This window comes from Castor canadensis, chromosome 9 (genome assembly GCF_047511655.1).
Source record: "Castor canadensis chromosome 9, mCasCan1.hap1v2, whole genome shotgun sequence".
NCBI lineage: Eukaryota > Metazoa > Chordata > Mammalia > Rodentia > Castoridae > Castor > Castor canadensis.
The window spans coordinates 37,132,450-37,152,228 of record NC_133394.1 but is presented as its reverse complement, the minus strand read 5'-3'; the positions used below and the strand labels follow the sequence as shown (position 1 = coordinate 37,152,228).

The 19,779-nt window shown below is 35.7% G+C and overlaps 1 protein-coding gene across 2 annotated transcripts; it reads left to right on the top strand.

Moving 5' to 3' along the window:
* The first annotated feature begins 257 nt into the window (after nucleotides 1–257).
* LOC109680912 (alcohol dehydrogenase 1-like) lies at nucleotides 258–15,862 on the top strand. Of its 2 annotated transcripts, XM_074041468.1 has the most exons (9): nucleotides 258–329; nucleotides 3,619–3,720; nucleotides 8,702–8,840; nucleotides 10,165–10,252; nucleotides 10,379–10,598; nucleotides 10,811–11,071; nucleotides 12,127–12,262; nucleotides 13,033–13,171; nucleotides 14,319–15,862. In XM_074041468.1, the coding sequence occupies exons 1-9, from the start codon at nucleotides 312–314 to the stop codon at nucleotides 14,341–14,343; spliced, it is 1,128 nt and encodes a 375-aa protein (XP_073897569.1). In that variant the 5' UTR covers nucleotides 258–311; the 3' UTR covers nucleotides 14,344–15,862. The 2 variants fall into 2 exon arrangements, with proteins under 2 accessions (XP_073897569.1, XP_073897570.1); XM_074041469.1 differs by lacking the exon at nucleotides 13,033–13,171.
* The last annotated feature ends 3,917 nt before the right edge of the window (nucleotides 15,863–19,779 follow it).

Genomic DNA, 19,779 nt, shown 5'->3' with positions numbered 1-19,779 from the left:
ATCCCTCTATTCCCTTTTCATCCATTGCCTGTCTTCAAATTGCTTTTCTTCTCACTTACCATCTTTGCTCTTGTCCTTGTCCTTCACTGCCCTCTCCTGTTAGGTCACATTCCTTTCTCTCTTTTACTTTCAATTATACTCAACACTTCAGGTCTCTCATTCTCCCTATGTTGATGTGCGATTACATAATAACTTTTAATGACTTTCAGTTTGTGAACACTATAAATACTCAGCCCAGTTTGACATGCTGCAGAATCAAAGAAATTCATTCAGATGCACCCATCAAACACACAGGAAACTAGAAATTCATCATGAACACATCAGGAAAAGTAAGTACATTACCTTTAAAATATATAGAGATATAGAGAGAGACATAAATATAGGTATCATCTATAAATATACACATTTATATGTATACCACAGATGATCTATACATCAATAATATGTGTATATATCATCATCATTAGATATCAAACAAGTGTGCATTGAAATAAAATTAAAACCTTGTTTTCTCCAATCAGATTATCTACTATTTTTAGTGATAACACCCAATGTTTCCCGAGTTATGGAAACACATGTACCACTGATAGGAAAGTAATTTGCTGGAAACATTTTGGGTAATATTATATCAAAAGCCTTGATAATTTGCCTATCATATGACCTGGTTATTTCAATAAAATAATTACGTATGTTTTTAAGAGGCTAATAGTAGTATTATGTTAGAGTGTAACATTTGGAATAACATATATCAAAAATGCTAGGAAACTAGTAAATTAAGGTATATTAGTTATACCTTAGTGATCATTAAAAGTTACTTGTAAAATACTCATAATGCTAAGTGGAAAAGCAGGGCTCAGAATGATCAGATAAACATATGTCATATGCATAGAAAATACAGGTACAGAGAAATTGTTCTAAAATGTTAATAGTGCTAATAGCAGGAAACTTTCACACCAGTTTTTTCCACTTTACTTTTGTCTGAATAACTTAGCGTTTTGTGTTAAGTGTGTGTTACTTTTAAAATTAGGAGAAATATTGCATAAAGTATATATTTTACATAAGCTAGGTAGGTGAAAGCAAAATCATTATATTTAATTATTATGTTCTCCAAATGAAGTAATATTTTCTATGTCATTTTATTGGAACCTCCTTGTGGCATTTATCCCTTGTCCTTATACTGTAAAGACATTTATTATCTCCTCCACTGGAATCTAAATTTGATGAAGACATGACAGATTTACTTGGCTTTGTGTACCTTGAAATTACTAGCACAGTTGTGTACCTACAAATGGAACACAAATAAAGATATAATAACAAGTATCACCAGATTCTTATATATAGCAGAAAGTTAAACTATTCAAATCTTTGAGTTGCTGAAGTAAGAATGGACAGAAAGGGCTGGGGGTGCAGCTCAGTGGCAGAACACTTTCCTAGCATATTCGAGGCCCAGGGTTCAATCCCGAGGACTGAAGAAAAAATAGAAAGAAACATGGGACAATAGAAACACCCTCCAAAGAGAAACTTGTAAATAAAAGAATTTGATCTATAGCAAAAAGTGCTAATTTAAGCAGAAAAGACAGAAACAATTAGTCATCAGTTCAATCTAGGACAATTGTTTTAGATTCTAGTTTCATACCATACAACAGTGGTGCAAATACAGTGTACTCATGTGTGTAAATGAAAAAAACTGAGACCTGTTGAAACTATTCCAGGAATGGGGGGAGGGGAGATAAAGGAGAATGATGGAGGGTGTGAATTCAATTATGACACATTGTAAGAACTTTTGTAAATGTCACAATGTACCCCCAGCACAATAATAAAAAAAATCAATCAATAATTTTTTTCAAAAAGAGTTAAATGTTTAAAAGTCAAATTATAAAAATCTAGAAAAGAAGATAATAAATATTTGTTTGGTTTCTATACAGAGAGAATTTTCAAAATGTAGAAGCAGAATAAATAACAAAGGAAGAGATATTTTTATAAACCAAGATTTTAAAATATATGCATAATTTCACTCAAAATTAAAGATCAAAAACCAACAGGAGAAAAACATGTGAGATAAGTTGGCAGGTAAGTCACTTTAAGGTGTAAAGAATTCATATACATTAACAAGAAAAACAACAGGAAGACAATAGTTTCATAACATTTGTGACTGAGCATTCCACAAAGGGGAAAAACATAACTCATACATGTGGAAAATCCAAGGATCATTTGCATTGACAGAAATACTAATGGAAGAAAAAATGAGCTTTTTTTTGCCTCAGAAATTGATTTAATGGTTACCATCAATTTAAATGGAATAAATGATAATAAAAACATTCTATTATTCTTCTAGGTAGTAAGTCAGGTGATTCAACCTTTCTAGAAAGAGACTTGGAAATCAACTCAGCCCTAAGAATGTCTTTATCTTTTCCTAACTGATTTTCACTGAAAGAAGCCAAGGAAGTAAAACTTATGAATGAATATTGTGCACCACAATATCCCTTATAATATAAAAACAATGGAAATAATTCCATATCCAAGTAATTATTGATGAAATAAATTAGGACACATTCAAATCATGGCATATAGTGTGACCATTTAAAATTATGGTTATAATAAATTTTTGAGGCTTTAGAAATATATTTTTAATTATCTTATCATTGTTGTACTGGGGGTACATTGTGACATTTGCAAAAGTGCTCACAATATGTCTTAGTGAAATTCACCCCTTCCACCATTCTCCCTTGTCTCCCCTGCCCCCATTCTTAGTTTCAGTGGGTCTCATTTTTCCATTTTCATATGTAAGTACATAATATTTCTACCATATTCACCCTCCTTTACCCTTTCCTTATATTCTCCACTCTCCCACTAGTATCCACCACTGAACATGATCTGTTTTGCCTTCCTGTCCTTTGATTTTGAAAAAAGATATTTTCATTTGTTTAAGATATCTATACAGAGTTTTGTTATGACATTTCCATGTATATGTGTATTTTATCCTGAAATGGTTCATCTCCTCCATTTTCTCCTTTCTACCTTAGTCCTCTTCTTGTGATTTCAACAGGTATAAAAATTCTATCTTCATTCTTGTATAGAATCAACCATGTTCACTTTCTTTACTTCCTTCTTTTACCCATGCCTTCCCCTTGTGCCCTTCCCTTAGTGTGACCTGCTTTTCATTCTTGTTCTTCGTTGTTTAGGTGTCTGTTTGTTGGTCATGGTGTTTTGCCTTTGTATTTATGATACCTGTACATGCACCGTGCTTAAGTCAATGTAATATCCTTCCACAGCACTTCCTCGCCCTTTTGCTCCTATCCTGTGTTGTTTAACAGTTTTCATCATGCTAACTTTGAAATCACAAGAAAACTTTACATCAGGTAAATAGTAACTGTTCAATAAATGGTGGATATTATTAGCAAAAATCGGAGTGTACACTCACTTAGATAAAAATTAAAGTAGATAAAATTGTTTCAAATAACTAGAAGGAAACATACTAAATTTCCAGCATCTTATGTTTGAAATTAAAGATGCTTTTTTTCTTTTTATGACTTTTCTAGTTTTAAAAATTATAACAAGTAGAAGTCATTTTTATAATCAGAAAAAATAAGTGTTAACACCAAATATTATTTTCTGCAGGCAGTCACATGCTGGGCAGCCATTGCCTGGAAAAAAATTTCTCCTCTTTCAATTGAAGAAGTGCAAGTTGAGCCACCAAAGGCTGGAGAAGTTCATATTAAGGTAAGTTTAAGTGTTTTGGTCTTCACCTTTGGAGAGAAATAAACGGAAATCATGTTGGATTAAAAATCTAGATGTATGAATATATTATTTAATTTGCATTTTAGATGGTCCTTTTTTCTTAGTAAAAGGAAAAGGTTTAAACTAAAATAAATGAATAATGTTAATGAGTATCTAAGGGTCTTTGCTGTTTGGTTTGTTGGTTGGGACTTGAGACAGGGTCCATGATGCAGCCCAGGCTGCCATGGCACTCAGAATCCTCCTCTCTCAGCCTCCAAAGTACAAGGTTTATAAGGAATGTGCCTTGATATCAGATGAAATATTCTTAGTAACTGTAAAATATTGGTAATTCAATTATCTATTATCATTATTTTTTAATTATTGAGATTCTTACTTAAGTTATATAATATCATAGGCCTATATATTTTACAGTGTGACCTAGAATGTTTTCTAAGTTTTACTTTTTTTTCAATTTTGAGGGGACAGGATATGTATTTCCCCATACTTCTATGGTACAAATTTCATACTCAACAAATGCACATGCAGTGATTAATAGACTAATTACTCTATTTTTTTGTGCTCACACATTAGAATAATCTCAGAAAACTCATCTGAAAGGGTGTACTATAAGATAAACTTCATCTTCCAGTAATGAATGACTAGTGATGGCTGCCAAAGTTATTTCAAAGATTTAATAACTATTGAAAGAGCTTACACCACAGCTGAAAAAACAGAGACCTAACAATGACCTCTTGCCACTCCCAAATCAAAGAACCATTGCATCTCAAACTTTACAAAGTCATCAAATAACCAAGATTAGGAATGCTGATTAGAATCTCACTGTCTCACTCTACATAGTGCTAGTCACTTTTCTGCTATAATTGTGAAGTACCTAAGACAGTGAGTTTATAAAGAAAAGCCTATTTTTGCTCATGGTGCTGCAGGTTTCAGTCCATGATTGATTGGACACATTGTTTTAAGCCTCTAGTGAGGCAGCACATCATGTGAGGGATGCTAGGCAAAGCAAAACCACTCACCTCATGGCCAAGAAGTGAAAAAATGATTGGCTCAGGGTCACACAATCCACTTCAGAGGCATGGTCCAACGACCCAAAGACTCCCAATAGGCCTCAATGTTTCCCACAAATTTTATTTACACACATTAACTGCACAATATGTGAGGGGGATAATGATGCTATTTCCAGATGTATGTATAATACACTTTGATCACACTCATCTCCTCTGTTACTCTTTCTCATCCACCTTCCTATACCCACCCTTTTCTTATTTTTTTTTGTAATCTTCATGTGTTTCATTATGACATTTTCATAAATGCACACAACATTCTTTGATTATATTCTCTCCTTTCTTCCCACCACCTCTCTTTGATTCCCTCCATTTGTGTTCATCTGTTTTCTTTAGATCTAGCTTCTGCATATGAGAGAAAACTTGTGCAGCACTTGTGTTTCTGAGTCTAGCTCACTTTGTTTAACATGATGATCTCCAGTTCCACCCATTTTTCTGCAAAAAACATAATTTCATAATAAATTGTGGTCAAATAATATTCATAATATAAATATGCTACATTTTCTTTATTCATTCATCTATTGCGGGCACCTAGCCTGACTCCATAACCTGGTTATTGTGTATACTGCTGTGATAAACGTAGGTGTGCAGGTATCTCTATTGTATTGCAGTTGTTTCGCTTGATGTACAGAGCCTTTTAATTTGGTACAATCTCATTTGTCAATTCTTGCTCTGATTTTCTGAGTCCTATTTTGAAAGTCATTGCCTGTGCCTTTATCTTCATCTGTTTTCCCCATATTTTCTTGCAGTACTTTCAAAAGCTTCTGGTTTCACATTAAAGTCACAGACCCATTTTGAATTGTTTTTTTTTCAGGGTAAGAAATAGATATCTAGTTTGTTCTACATGTGGATATCCACTTTCACAGCTCTGTTTGTTGAAGAGGCTCTCTTTTCTGCAGCACATGTTTTTGGCTGCTTTGTGGAAAAACAGATGGCTGAAGCTTATTTTTGCATCTTCTACTCTATTCCATTGTCTACATATCTTTCTTCTGCCAGTATCATGATGTTTTTGTTACTATGTCTCTCTTTTACCATTTGAAGTCAGGTATTATGACACCTCTAGCATTTTTTTTTTTTCTCAGAATTTCTTTGGTTATTCATGATCTTTTATGTCTCCTATGAACTTTAAGATTGACTTTTCTATTTCTGAGAAAAGTGGCATTGGAATTTATATGGGGATTACATCAAATCAATAGATTGCTTTCAATAGTGTATCCAGTTACACAGTCTTAATTCTGCTGATCCATGAACATGGAAGTCACTCATCTTCCAGTATCTTCAATTTCTTTTTTCAGTGTTTCATAATTTTTATTATAGAGGTCTTTCACCTATCTAATTAGGTTTCCTAGGTATGTTTTAGGATATTGTGAATAAGATTGTTTTCCTCATTTCTTTCTCAGCATGTTTGCTATTGGTATATAGAAAAGCTACTAATTTTTTGCATATTTATTTCGTATTCTGCTACTTTGTCAAAAGTACTTATCAAATTTAAGAGTATTTTTGGTAGAGTCTTTATGGTCTTTTAAGTATAGGATCGTATCATCTGCAATTAAGAATGACTTGAATTCTTCCTTTCCTATTTGTATTCCTTTTATTTCTTTTTCTTGTCTTACTGCTCTGGCTAAGAACTCTAACACTACATTGAATAGGAATGGACAGATTGGACACCCTTGTCTCATTCCTGACATCAGAGGACATGATTTTAGTTTTTCCCATTTTGTGTGATGTTGGCTATAAATTTCTCAAATATAGCCTTTATTATGTTGAAGTACATTCCCTTTATTCCTAGTTTCTTAGGGATTTTATTATGAAGAGATCTTCGACTTTGTCAAAGGTTTTTTCTGAATCTACTGGGGTAATCATGTGATTTTTGTCCTTTGCTCCATTTATGTGATGTATTACATTTATTGATTTGTGTATATTGAACTATTCTTTCCTCCCTGGAATGAAACCAGCTCAATCATAGTGTATGATTTTATGTGCTGTTTGCAAATGTTTTTCTGAGAGATTTTAGGCCTAAGTTCACCAAGAGCAGGTTCCACTTCTTCGGGGTCCCACTATTTCATAACAGTACCAATCTGGGAGCCAAGTCTTTACCAAGACATCAAGGTCCACATGAGAGCGTGCATTAAATTCAACTACTTTTAAAATTTATCCCAATAAATTCAACACTTGATCCAAGCACTACAACAAACACAAGATGCTATGTACCTCTACTCCATATTGTATCTAAGTATAAGAGAAGAAGTTATAGGAAGTTGCTACAAGAGTAACAGAGAATAAGAATGAAGGAGACCAGGAAGATGCTAGGAAAGAAAAAGGTAGAAAAACAGATGAAGAATGAAAGACAACACAATAAAATAGGGGAAATAACAATAAATTACCAACTCCACATCTAGTGCTATGCTAAGGACTTTATTCCACTGATGAGAGAAAGGAAAAAATATAATAAAAAGTAATAAAAATTTACCAAAAGAGGAAGTTCAATAATTTATTTTAGCTAACTACTCTTTGGATGCAACATTCACTTATCATTTACCAAAGGCATTCAGTTAGTGCTCATTGTGTGCAAGGTCACCATCTACCCATGTGTTTAGTAGTTAAACAGTCACTGTTCTCTGCTCTTACTGATACATTCCTTGTACATAACTGCTATAACCTAGATAATAAATGCAGAATAGCCCACCAAAGTGGAGATTGCAGCATCAAGAACCTGAGCAATATCATCCTGCAATATCAAGTACTGGATATACCCATTGAGGTAGATGATCCCTCTCCTAGCTTATTCTATGGACCTCTGCCATAGAAAATTGCATATTGTCATTTGATATACAGAACAAACCTAATAAAGAGGTGTCGGTCTCTTGAATATTTAAAAGCACATTTCTGACTTTTTATAGCATATTGAAGCCATTTTTACACAATGAGAACTAAAACCATGTGTATTTCTAATTAGCATATCTTTTCACCCACTTGCTATAATCATTCCACAGTTGTCTCCAGTGTTGTGGCTACAAAATGCTGTCACTTTGCAGAAACACACTAGTGATTGTGCTTTTCTGGCAATGTTCCAGGTACAGCAGAAATACTTGGGCTATAGAACATGAAATGTTTCATTTTAAAGATCTAATATAATTGGTTTGGACCTACAACAAGCAAGATAACTTAGGTCATTAACTAAACCTCCAAACAAAAAATTAAATATTGCAATAGTTAGCTTACTTATCTTAATCTTGTTTTATAATATTAACTTAAAGAATATTTCATTGTACAAATTTAAAAATTTTTAAATCAGCGTACCCAAGGTATTGGACTTCACAAAATTGGGCCTAAAATTCTGTGTTCCTCAATGTTGGTGCTATTGATATTCCACCGACCTCCCAAAAAATACATATTGTGGGATAATTGTCCTTATATTTTAAAACTCTTTATGACATAGGATATATAAACTAGATTTGAAAAGATTAAGTCTATTAGCAGGTCTGAACATGAGCTATGTGAGTTTGAAGAAATCTTTGAATCTCTTTTTGCTCATCTCTAAGTTAGAGTTGAGAAGATTTGCTCTGTGTTCTTTCAAGTGTTGTTATAGAGATCAAGTAAGATAATTTTTGCCAAAAAATTTCAATATTCAAGCTGGGCTCCAGTGGCTCATGCCTATAGTTGTCAGTGCTCAGGAGGCAGAGATCACTAGGATCATGGTTCAAAGCCAGCCCTGGGCAAATAGTTCGAAGCCCTACCTCAAAAAAACCCATCACAAAAAAGGGCTGGTGGAGTGGATCGTGGTGTAGGCCCTGAGTTCAAACCCCAGTACTACAAAAAAATCTTAATATTCAGTCTCAGATAAAAGACAGAGACAAATCCCAAACCAATTAATCTTGGCCACTTAAATTCTTCTGCAGATGATATCTTCAGGGATTTGTGGTTCTGATGATCATGTCCTGAAAGGAACATTTCCAGTGAAGTTTCCTTTAATTCCAGGCCACGAAGGAGCTGGGATTGTGGAAAGTATTGGTGATAAAGTGAGCTCCGTGAAACCAGGTAGGAAATAGGGAGGCAAAATCTCCCCATAGCAGCATTCCAAAGAACTCCTCCTATACAGAAGAGGAAATTTTATTCATTAATATATTTATAAGAAATATAATTTTTGCTTTATATTACCCTAATTAATCATGTATCATGTGTTTGCCTCTAGAGTCTTCTAATTAATGACATATTTTGAGATCAAGTGTAGTCAATGATTCCAGTAGTCCCACCACTACCACTTCTGTCTGATAATACCTCCAACAATTCAGTGGGGCAATGTCTGAGACAAGTCTGTATACCACAGCAAAATGTTAAGATTTTGGTTCTGACTGCTTCTTACATATATTTACATTCCCAGAATGCTTAGCACAATGCTTGTCCCAGAGTTGGGATGAATTGAATGTTTGACAAATTAATGAATGGCTTAATAAATTAGAACATAGAGCTTGATTTTTTAATTGACAGGATGATAGTGATATTTCAAATAATCAATAGAAAGCAATTACATTCTTTTCCCCAGTCACATCAAAATAGGATCTTCTCTTGTTATTCTTAGTGTTCACATAGATTAAGGTATTATAAGAGTCCCACAGCTTGGAGCCAACTACACAAAAGTGATTTCAGGACATTCACGAAGCCATACACCAGTGTATTCATTTGGCAAGCAATTATGGAACACTTACCATGCATCTGATACACGGATAGTAGGAGGTCAAAAGTAAAAAGGCCTGGTCTGCATTTCTAAGGACATAATATAATAGGAGAGATGCATATTCTAACTCCTCTTGAGCTAGAAACAATCTAGTGGGAGTTTAGCGGGAAATGATAAGCATGAAGGAAAGAACAGACAAGAGAACAGAACTTCTCCAGAATCTGAGATCCAGTATCTTTGGATAGTTTTAGGACTAATGAAGGTAAAATGTGCCTAACCTAAATTTAACGAAATTTGAAGGAGATTTTAATGCTAGCTAAAGGAGTTATTCTGTGCAATAAACATTTGTAAGGACCAATAAAAAAACAGGTCTTTAAGAGTCTATAGTGACTGCATAGATTAATTTTCTTCCTAGACTTCACTCAGCTTGTCACCCTAGTGGCCAGGGAGTTAGATAATAATAACAGGACCCACAGGGAATATCTCCACATTGTTACCATCTGCCAAAAGAATAATGGGATTTTTGAAAACAGGAAAATTGGTTTCTTCTTCGAAGTAAGCATGAGTATTATACTGGCTGCCATCATTGTCCACATTTCAAAATGAGATTTTTGTAAATATATTATTGCATTTTTATCCCATTAACATTTTTAAATTATTGACTGTAACACTTTTTTCTTTATATAGGAGATAAAGTTCTCACACTCATTATTCCACAGTGTCGAGAATGCAACTCCTGCTTGCACTGCAAAGGAAACTTCTGCGAGAAGCAAGAGTTAGTAGATTTGTCCCTCAACTTTTTATTAAATTGCTTATATTGTACATGCCTTGATATAGCTAATGGAGTCCACTTCCTCTCTTTGTAACTTCATATGTCTGTGTCTATGTCACTGTGGAACAGTGTTCTGCCTTCTTCTGGATTGATGCTGGATGGGACCTCCAGGTTTACCTGCAAAGGAAAGAGTATTTATCACTCTTTCCGTGTAAGCACTTTCACTGAATACTCAGTTGTGCCTGAGATCGCAGTGGCAAAAATTGATGATGCTGCACCTCTGGATAAAGTTTGTCTCATAAGCTGTGGAGTACCTACAGGTTATGGGGCAGCCGTTCAGTCTGCCAAGGTGAGGAAGTTATTTATGTGTAAGCATGTGCCATAGTAATTTGCCTGGGGAAAAAAATCAAACCTAGGCCAATTTTTTCCAAATGGTTAAACTGGCATACGGAGCTCCAAACAGCTCACTAGTTTTTACTTGCTTGCTTGTTCATTTTCTTATCTACACCCATGCCCAGCTTTGAATGCTAACTAATATAAGCATGCCTTATGAATTTGAAGGTCACCCCTGGTTCCACCTGTGTGATTTTTGGACTTGGAGGAGTTGGCTCAGCCATTGTCATGGGCTGCAAAGCCTCTGGCGCCTCTAGGATCATTGGGGTTGACATCAATGAGAAAAAGTTTTCTCAGGCAAGAGCATTAGGAGTCACCGATTGTCTCAACCCTAGGAAACTCAAGAAGTCTGTTCAAGAGGTGGTGATGGAAATGATGGGTGTTGGTGTTGACTTTGCCTTTGAAGCCGTTGGGCTTGTTGATACCATGGTATGTAGTCTTGGGGCATACTGTGGGGTTTGCTGCCTGCCAACACTTGGGTACTAGTTAAATAGCTTCACATGTATGAGTATAAGCTCTCCTGGAAATATGCCTTAGTCCTGTGGACTCCAAATGAATACTGGAATGTAAACTCACTCTAAAGCAGTCATCTTGAAAATTCAATAACATATACCAAGAGATACGCAATTTAAACATACAAGAAGACATAATATCTGTATTCCTTTTCTCTGTCCCTAGCTCTTCATATCTATGAATTTTGTACTTAGATATGAGCATTATTGAATTCACATATATTTATCTGTGTCCTCTAATAGCACCATTCATTCAGCATAGTCAAGTCCTAGGGATATAAGAGTGAATGAAGTAGACACCATTCTCTTGATTCATAGTTTAGAGAAGAGAATATAGATATACACTGAATTGTGTACCTAATGTATTTAGCCAAAGACTCAGGGAAGTAGACAGGGATGTAAGTGATATGGAAGAAACAAATGAGGTAAATGGTGAAAAGATGGGGAGGAGAGAAAACAGGTTTCAGACCCAGAAAAGAAGCAAAATAGATATGAGGATATATGCTGTAGATCTGTAGAAAGTTGACTTCTTAAATAAAGTTTCACCTACATATGCATGTTTGTATTGTTTTACTGGAAATAATTTGGGGAAAGAAGCATGGCAAGTGAAAAGGTCATGCAAAGAATACTATGTGGACTTTGAGCAAATAGGTAATTTTATTTAATACTCTACTTACTATTCACCTAGTAGTGTTCTAAGTATTCTAAGAATGATAGATCATTTAGTCCTCTTATCATCAATAATGTTACAAACAAGGAAACGGTGCAACTTTCTTATGGTCACACAAATTGCAAAATCTGTGCTTTTTACCATTAAACTCTACTAGTTCTTTGAGATTCTCATAACTTATAGTGTTGAAGCTGAAGGTAAAGTAGGCTTTCCCCAGGAAGAGAACTGAAATCTAAGCCTTCAAGATTCCTTCTACTTCAAGGGCTATGAATGAGGTATGCTTATCATCATTTTCATTTTAGACTGCTGCTTGGGAATCCTGCAACAAGAGCTATGGTGTCTGTCTGATCGTTGGGTTGGCATCACCAGAGTCACAGCTTTCCCTTGAGGCAGCAAAGATTATCACTGGAAAAACACTGAAGGGTGTATGTTTAGGAGGTAGGTAGATGAATAGAAGACACAGTTGGTTACTCTCATAAGAGACCTTTCAACTTTGCGAAACCATGGAAGTCAAAGCTTCTCCCCTGAGGGAAACAGCCATATGATAAAGATGTCTAAAGATTCCTCCTATAATGAGTTGGTACATTTTACAAATTGATTTTAACTTAATTAAATACTGGATTTTTTTCTGTAGTTCAAATAAAAATTTTTCTCCCAAAAAAGAGTTTTTAGGTTTTCCCAGAAATGGCAGTAATTTGGTCAACTTTAGTTCTGCATTGTTGGACTCAAAGTTTGTTGTGCTATTTTGACAGTAATGCTTTTACATTATTATGTGCACTAACTTGGTGTTTTGACACTGCTTTTCATTCTCCCAGAAGAACCCTTATTTCTGGGAAATAATGACTAGCAGCTTAAACTAACACTCCCATTTCTACCCATTCGTCTGGTGGTAAGTTCCCAATGCCACTGTCATATGTATGGATAGAGAAGGGAGGAAATGGTTATGTATGCAACAATAACCCAGAAGGCAGGTTGATAGGGCTAGAGGAGTCATCCGTTTACCCCAGTAATTTGAATACTGACCCAGTTTTTTCTCCAAAGGGGTTCTTATAGTCAACAGCTTCTGAGGTACAATTAAATTATCTTTCATGTTTAATGACAAATTTTCAGAGGATATTTTACTCATCTCCAGGGCTGATGATTTTTTTAATCTTTCAGTTGGTTTGGTATTTCTCACATCTTATTACTGTAGCTTTTTTGTTTTGCAGATTATAAAACAAAAGATTGTATTCCCCAACTAGTGGCTGATTATCTGCAAAATAAGATTAATATAGATCCAGTAGTAACTCATCAGCTGCCTTTTGACCAGCTACACAAAGCCTTGGAATTGTACCATGCTGGAGAAGTGTGAGTGTTTTGTTTGATGATCTCCTGTATGCTGATAACTCACAGAGAAAATGACTCTTCAAACATTTCTAAGTGGCTTTGTGAGAAAGCTATGGCTACTTGGACCTTTGATGTCTTCTATATACATCATCTTGTTTCCTAAAGTTACCAGGATAAGCAATGGTTTTACGGGCAGGCTCCTCTTTAAAAAGGCCCACTCAATTTCAAAGAGATGTTTAAGATGTCAGTATAACACTGAGAATCATTCTATTCCACATCAGTCAATTATGTGTCATTTTTCTGACTAGAGAGAAATTATCTAAAATAAGTGAGTTGACATTTCTGGAGTAAAAATCCTTGCAAGAAATCTTTGAGTTCAGACTCCCACCCAATGCACAAATCCTGTGTACAACATTTCTGAAACATGGTCAGTATACTTCTGCTAGCACTCTTCAAGAATGCAACATTCACTCAGCGAGAGCTAATTTTCAATATTCTTTGAAAGCATAAGGATTGCTGGCACATTTGCCAGGAACATCCTAAGGATTGGAGATATAGTAGAGAACAAGCAACAAGAAGTAAACAAACAATCACAACTCTGATAAATGATTTGGTTTCCATACTCTCTCCCACAACTCTAGTGACATACTTAATTTGCTTAGTGGTATTTTATATATACATCTTATATTTTACCCTATTGTTCCTTGTCAGACTTGATCTAGTTTGTCATCCCACTTAAATCAGGAAAGAACAGCCAAGAAAATATGCCTGAAATGTTAGAAAGATTATGGAGTATGGAGAAGACATCCAGCAGGCAGTGAACCTACTTCACAAGGGAATGAACCAGGGGAGTCCATTTTCTTTTCTTCCCCATCTAGGCATTGGAGCTGAAGAAAGCTAAGCAGAAGTTGCAGCAGAGGGTTTGAGTGTCTTTGTGGTCATATAGTCAGAGGGAATGGTGCTCAAAGCTGAGGCCTTCCTTTTATGGCAAAAGCTGGATTCTAATTCAGACCCTAGTTAAATGATAATATTTCATGTAGGTGAATTAGAGTGAAGGTGGAATCAGATAGGCAATTCAGTGTATCATGGTATTGTGCACAATTGTTTTAATGCAATCGGTGTTTCCCAGGCAATTCAGTTGTTTAATTGTCGTACTTCTATATTTCAGCATCCGTTGTGTGCTGCTGTTCTGAGGCCTAAGATGATAAAAGATGCAAGGGAATCCTTGGGGACTTCGTTTTCTATCTCACCTCTTTGGTAATTCCAGTTTGGTGGAAAGAGAAACATCAGTGATGGGAATGCCGTGTGGTTGTGCAGAACGAAATAAGTTCCACTTGAATGTATTGGTAATAAAATAAATTGTGAGGACTGGGGTTATAGAACTCATTGTGACTTTAAAAAAGGGAAATGATGGATTTGATTGATGATAATACTGATGATAATTGTGGACATACTGATATGTCTACAACCCAACTGATCTCTATCATCAGTCCATGAAAGTTGCCCTGAGTGACCTCTGTTCCCATCTTCCAGGTACCCTTATATCTGGCAGATTTCCCTGCATCTTTCATACCACTCCAGATGACATGATGATTTTACTGCTTTTCCAGCATGCTGGGAACTCATAAACCTATGGAAGCCTATCTTAGGACACAGTAAACAATTTTCTATCCTGGGGTGTTCACATCATCCTTTATCTCTTCTCATGCTTCATAGGATACCCATCTACCTTTAAATAATAGCCTATTTGGGAAATGTTGCCACCTACACCCCAGGGAGAAGGTATCAGACATATCCATGCCATCCCAATAGCCTCAGCACCTCCTTTCTAGCCTACTCCTCACAAAACCCAGCATAATCATTTCCTTATTTAGGTTGGGAGATTAAAAGAAGAGAATGAGAAATTTAGCTCCTATTGTTTTGCTTTTTATCCTTCACATTTTCTATCTCTGCCTGCAGTCATTTACATTCTCCTAATCCTTGGAATTTTGAAACATAAACCCCAACCATAGGGAAAATCTTGTTATAGTCTGTTTTGACTATAAATATCCCTGCCTGAGATTTGAGTCTTCCAAGAGGCCTAGTTGCTTTAATGGAGGAAGGCCCAAGTATCAAAGAGAACGCATGAAGATCAAAACCAAAAAACTGAATATTTTGGTTATAATCTTACCAAACTAGCTCCGTTACCTTAACAAACCCTTCCTTCTCTGGGTATCAATTTTCACATTGTAAAATGGGGAAAATAAGAGCAACATTGTAGGATGCTTTTAAAAGACTGCATCTCATGTATATAAGCGCAGAAATAAAGCAGAAAGAACCCTAAATTTTTAAAGAAGAGAGTATTTAGAAATTAAAGTGAGAAAAAGATAAAGCAAGGAATCATTTAAGAAATTAAAATAAAAGTTAACTATAAAATTAAAACATTAAAAAATAAAAAGACAAGGCTAGGAGTAATTGAATTTCAAAAAATCAGAACAATAACTATTTCAAATAGAGTAAGAAAAGCTATTAAAGCTATCTAAAATCTTGAGAACGAATAGACAATAAAAGAATAATAGAAATATTCTTATTAAAATACAAATATGAAAGAAAAGAGCAGAAAGCTGAATCACATCTTTGTAGGAAGTTTGGGTCTGAAATGCTGAGCCAACAAGGGTCCATGTTTGTAGGGAATCTTGCCCTTTGACCCACTTCCAGCTGTTCTGGGTATAGAGTGAGATACCGGTAAAGTTTCAATTTCCTACATGTGAATATCCAGTTTTTCCAGTAAGACTTACTGAAGAGGCTGTCTTTTTTCCAATATATGTTTTTAGTAACTTTGTCAAGAATAAATCTTGTGAATTATTATACTGTTGTTGAAAATTAACCATTTATATAAATTACAGTCATATTTGGTTTATTGCCACAAACATTTTAGTACCAATGGAAAAGTTAACACTTTAATACTGATTAGGAGTTTCTAAACTAAGTCTATGATACGTCATGGCAGCACACTCTAATTTTGAAGCTTTATGTTTATTGGATAGGTTAAAAAAAAACCTGGGCTATCAATAGACTCTTTTTATAAAATGAAGGATGACAGGGTAAAACATCTTTTCAGGGGGGTGGGGACAAGTTTGGGTGGGAAGAAGGCATAAGGTGAGGGTGAATATGGTAGATGTATTCTGTATTTATATATGAAAATAGAAGAATGAAACCTGAAGAAATTGTTTTAAGAAAGAGGAAAAGGGAGAACAGTGGAGAGGATAAATCTAACTAAGATATATATTGTAAGCACATACATAAATATCACAATGTATTCTCCTGTACAACTATTATATGCTAACAAAAATTACATTTTAAAACTAGTTTGAAGTATTTCTTTAAGGGTTTAAATCCATAGCTGAAATTTATTTTAAGAGATAGAGCTAGAATTTAGAAAACCCACCACCATCAACTGAAGAGCTTCAAAATTCTCACACCTCAAAATTCCCACTCAAAGATTTTCTAAAACTTCACCTAGGTTGAGCTCATAATGCCATAGAGAGATAATTTGTTCTGGAACAATCATGATAAAGTGGGTGGGGAATCATAGATGATCACTTCAAGTCAGCACATGTCTTTAATGAAGAGTTTGGAAGTGTGGGGGGAAATGTTGGTCACTGTGTAATGCATTTCTCCCAATACCATTCCCATAATGACCTAAAGTTGTGATGTAAGTCACAGTGACACTGCAGAGGTGTATAAACTTGCATTTCTGGGACTCCAGCCATCTGAAACAGCCCCCTCTGCTTTGGAGACAAAAGAGAGAAGCTTGGTCTCAATGGTCTATCAACCCCTCTCAGGGACCCTACCATGGGTGAGACTCTTTTCTAGCTCCCACAGTGAGAAACATGAATCTAGCTCCAATTTAAGTGAGATAAATTACAGAATCACTTAACAGTTATTAGAAAAACAATGATGCAAAAATAATGCTAAATGCCCAGCAATGGAGCTCTCCTTTCCCTTTCTCCCATACTACATTAGTAAGTGAAACACTACTTAGTGTTCCTCCTAGACCAGACTTGGGACATTGCATGAAGACACCTCATTGCCACAACTTCCTCAAATATCACCTTTACCATATGATGATTTTTTGAGTCTATATTTCCTAAAAATTACATTTATATTAATAATATCTGTGAGGTTAATTATAATTTCTATGCAAAGAGATCTATTTTTCCCCTTACTGAATTTCTTTTCTTTTTCTCAGAAATTTCCACACACAAAAAGCTCAGTGTGGAAGGCCAAAAGTCATGTTTTCTCTCATACGTGGAATACAGACCTAATATAAAGACAGCAATGCTATGAAAAACAGGTCATGCTAAGGGAGGTCACATACGAGAGGGGGAGGGCAAAAGAAGGAAATTAAGAAAGTGAAAATAGTTGATTTACTCTCTATACAAGAATTAATATAGAATTTTCAAACTTGCTGAAGTCACCATAAGAAAGGGACTAAGGTAGGAAGAAGAAAAATAGAGGAAATGAGCCAAATCGGCTATAATACATATAAACATGGCACAAGGAAACTTCCTTTGTAGCCATCTTAAACAACCAAAAATCTCATTGCTTTCTTCTTTTTTATACAGAATTAGAAAACAGGAGGGCAGAACAGGTCCTGCTTGGGGAGGTTGGTACCAGTGGGAGGAAGAAGAAGGTAGGGAAATGGTGAAGGAGGGTGAATATGGTGCAAATACTATGAAAACATGTATGTGATGGAAAAATGACACCTGTTGAAACTATTGCAGGAATGGGTGAAAGAGGAATCGTGGAAGGGGTGAATTCAAGTATGATATATCTGATATACTGTAAGAACTTTTGTAATTACCACAATGTACCACTAACTAGCACAACAATAAAAAAAAAAAAGAAGAAGAGAGGAGGATCCAAGATGGTGACTAGGGTGTGGAAGCAGACAGCACGAGCTCCATGACTCCAAAACCTTGCTGAGATGCTAGAGGCATACTTGGTGTAAATAAAGCACCAATGAGATCAAAACTTCAACACCCTGAATCCCAAGCCCATAGAAAGATTCCCCACACCACATTACACTGAGAAAACTTTTGGGCTGCCACCGCCACCAGCCACCACTGTCTCTGCCGCCACCACCAGCTCCAAACCTGCCTGTGAGACATTCAGCAGACTAAATAGGTGACTGCCATACATCACACAGAATTCCCCCAGCCACCCCTAAGATAAACCAGCACAGCTCGATGGGCAGACTAACTCCCCCAAAAAACCTGAATAGTAAATAATAAACTGTAATCTAGTACACAGCAAAAGGGGCAGGAACATTGAAAGTGCATCAGAGAAAAGGGAAGGGGCAAGGAGTTAATCACAGTGGGAACTATCAGTAAACAAACACTAGAAAGGCAGGAAGGCTGACAGCAGGCAGATGATAAGCCATTCTCTGAAGCAGGTAAGGTAGTGGATCACAAAACTAATCTCCTAAGCCAGTGAGCTACACCCAAAGTCAAACTGCCCCACAAAAATTAAAAACAGACAGCGATCCATCATAACACACTCACAGCAAGGGGGCTGACAGAATACTGGTCCTGCCCCAGAGGAAGGGGATGGGGCAAAGAAATAAGCCCCCAGTGTGCAAAGCGATTTCAACAACACATCAAAAAGATTATTCACCATGACCAAGTAGGTTTCATCCCAGGGATGCAGGGGTGGGTCAATACATGAAAATCAATAAATGTAATAAACCACATTAACAGAAGCAAAGACAAAAACCACTTGATCATCTCAATAGATGCAGAAAAAGCCTTTGATAAGATCCAACACCATTTCATGATAAAATCTCTAAGAAAACTAGGAATATAAGGAAAGTGCCTCAACATTATAAAAGCTGAATATGACAAACCCACAGCCAGCATTATACTTAATGGAGAAAAACTGAAACCATTCCCTCTAAAATCAGGAACCAGACAATGATGCCCACTATCTCCACTCCTATTCAACATAGTACTGTAATTCCTAGCCAGAGCAATTAGGCAAGGAGAAGGAATAAAAGGAATACAAATAGGTAAAGAAACTGTCAAAATATCCCTATTTGCAGACGACATGATCCTATACCTTAAAGACCCAAAAAACTCTACTCAGAAGCTTCTAGACATCATCAATAGCTACAGCAAGGTAGCAGGATATAAAATCAACATAGAAAAATCATTAGCATTTCTATACACTAACAATGAGCAAACTGAAAAAGAATGTATGAAAACAATTCCATTTACAATAGCCTCAAAAAAAATCAAATACCTAGCTGTAAACCTAACAAAAGATGTGAATGACCTCTACAAGGAAAACTATAAACTTCTGAAGAAAGAGACTGAGGAAGACTATAGAAAGTGGAGAGATCTCCCATGCTCATGGATTGGTAGAATCAACATAGTAAAAATGTCGATACTCCCAAAAGTAATCTACATGTTTAATGCAATTCCCATCAAAATTCCAATGACATTCATTAAAACTCTACCGTAAAATTCATATGGAAACACAAGAGGCCACGAATAGCCAAGGCAATACTCAGTCAAAAGAACAATGCAGGAGGTATCACAATACCTAACTTCAAACTATATTACAAAGCAATAACAATAAAAACAGCA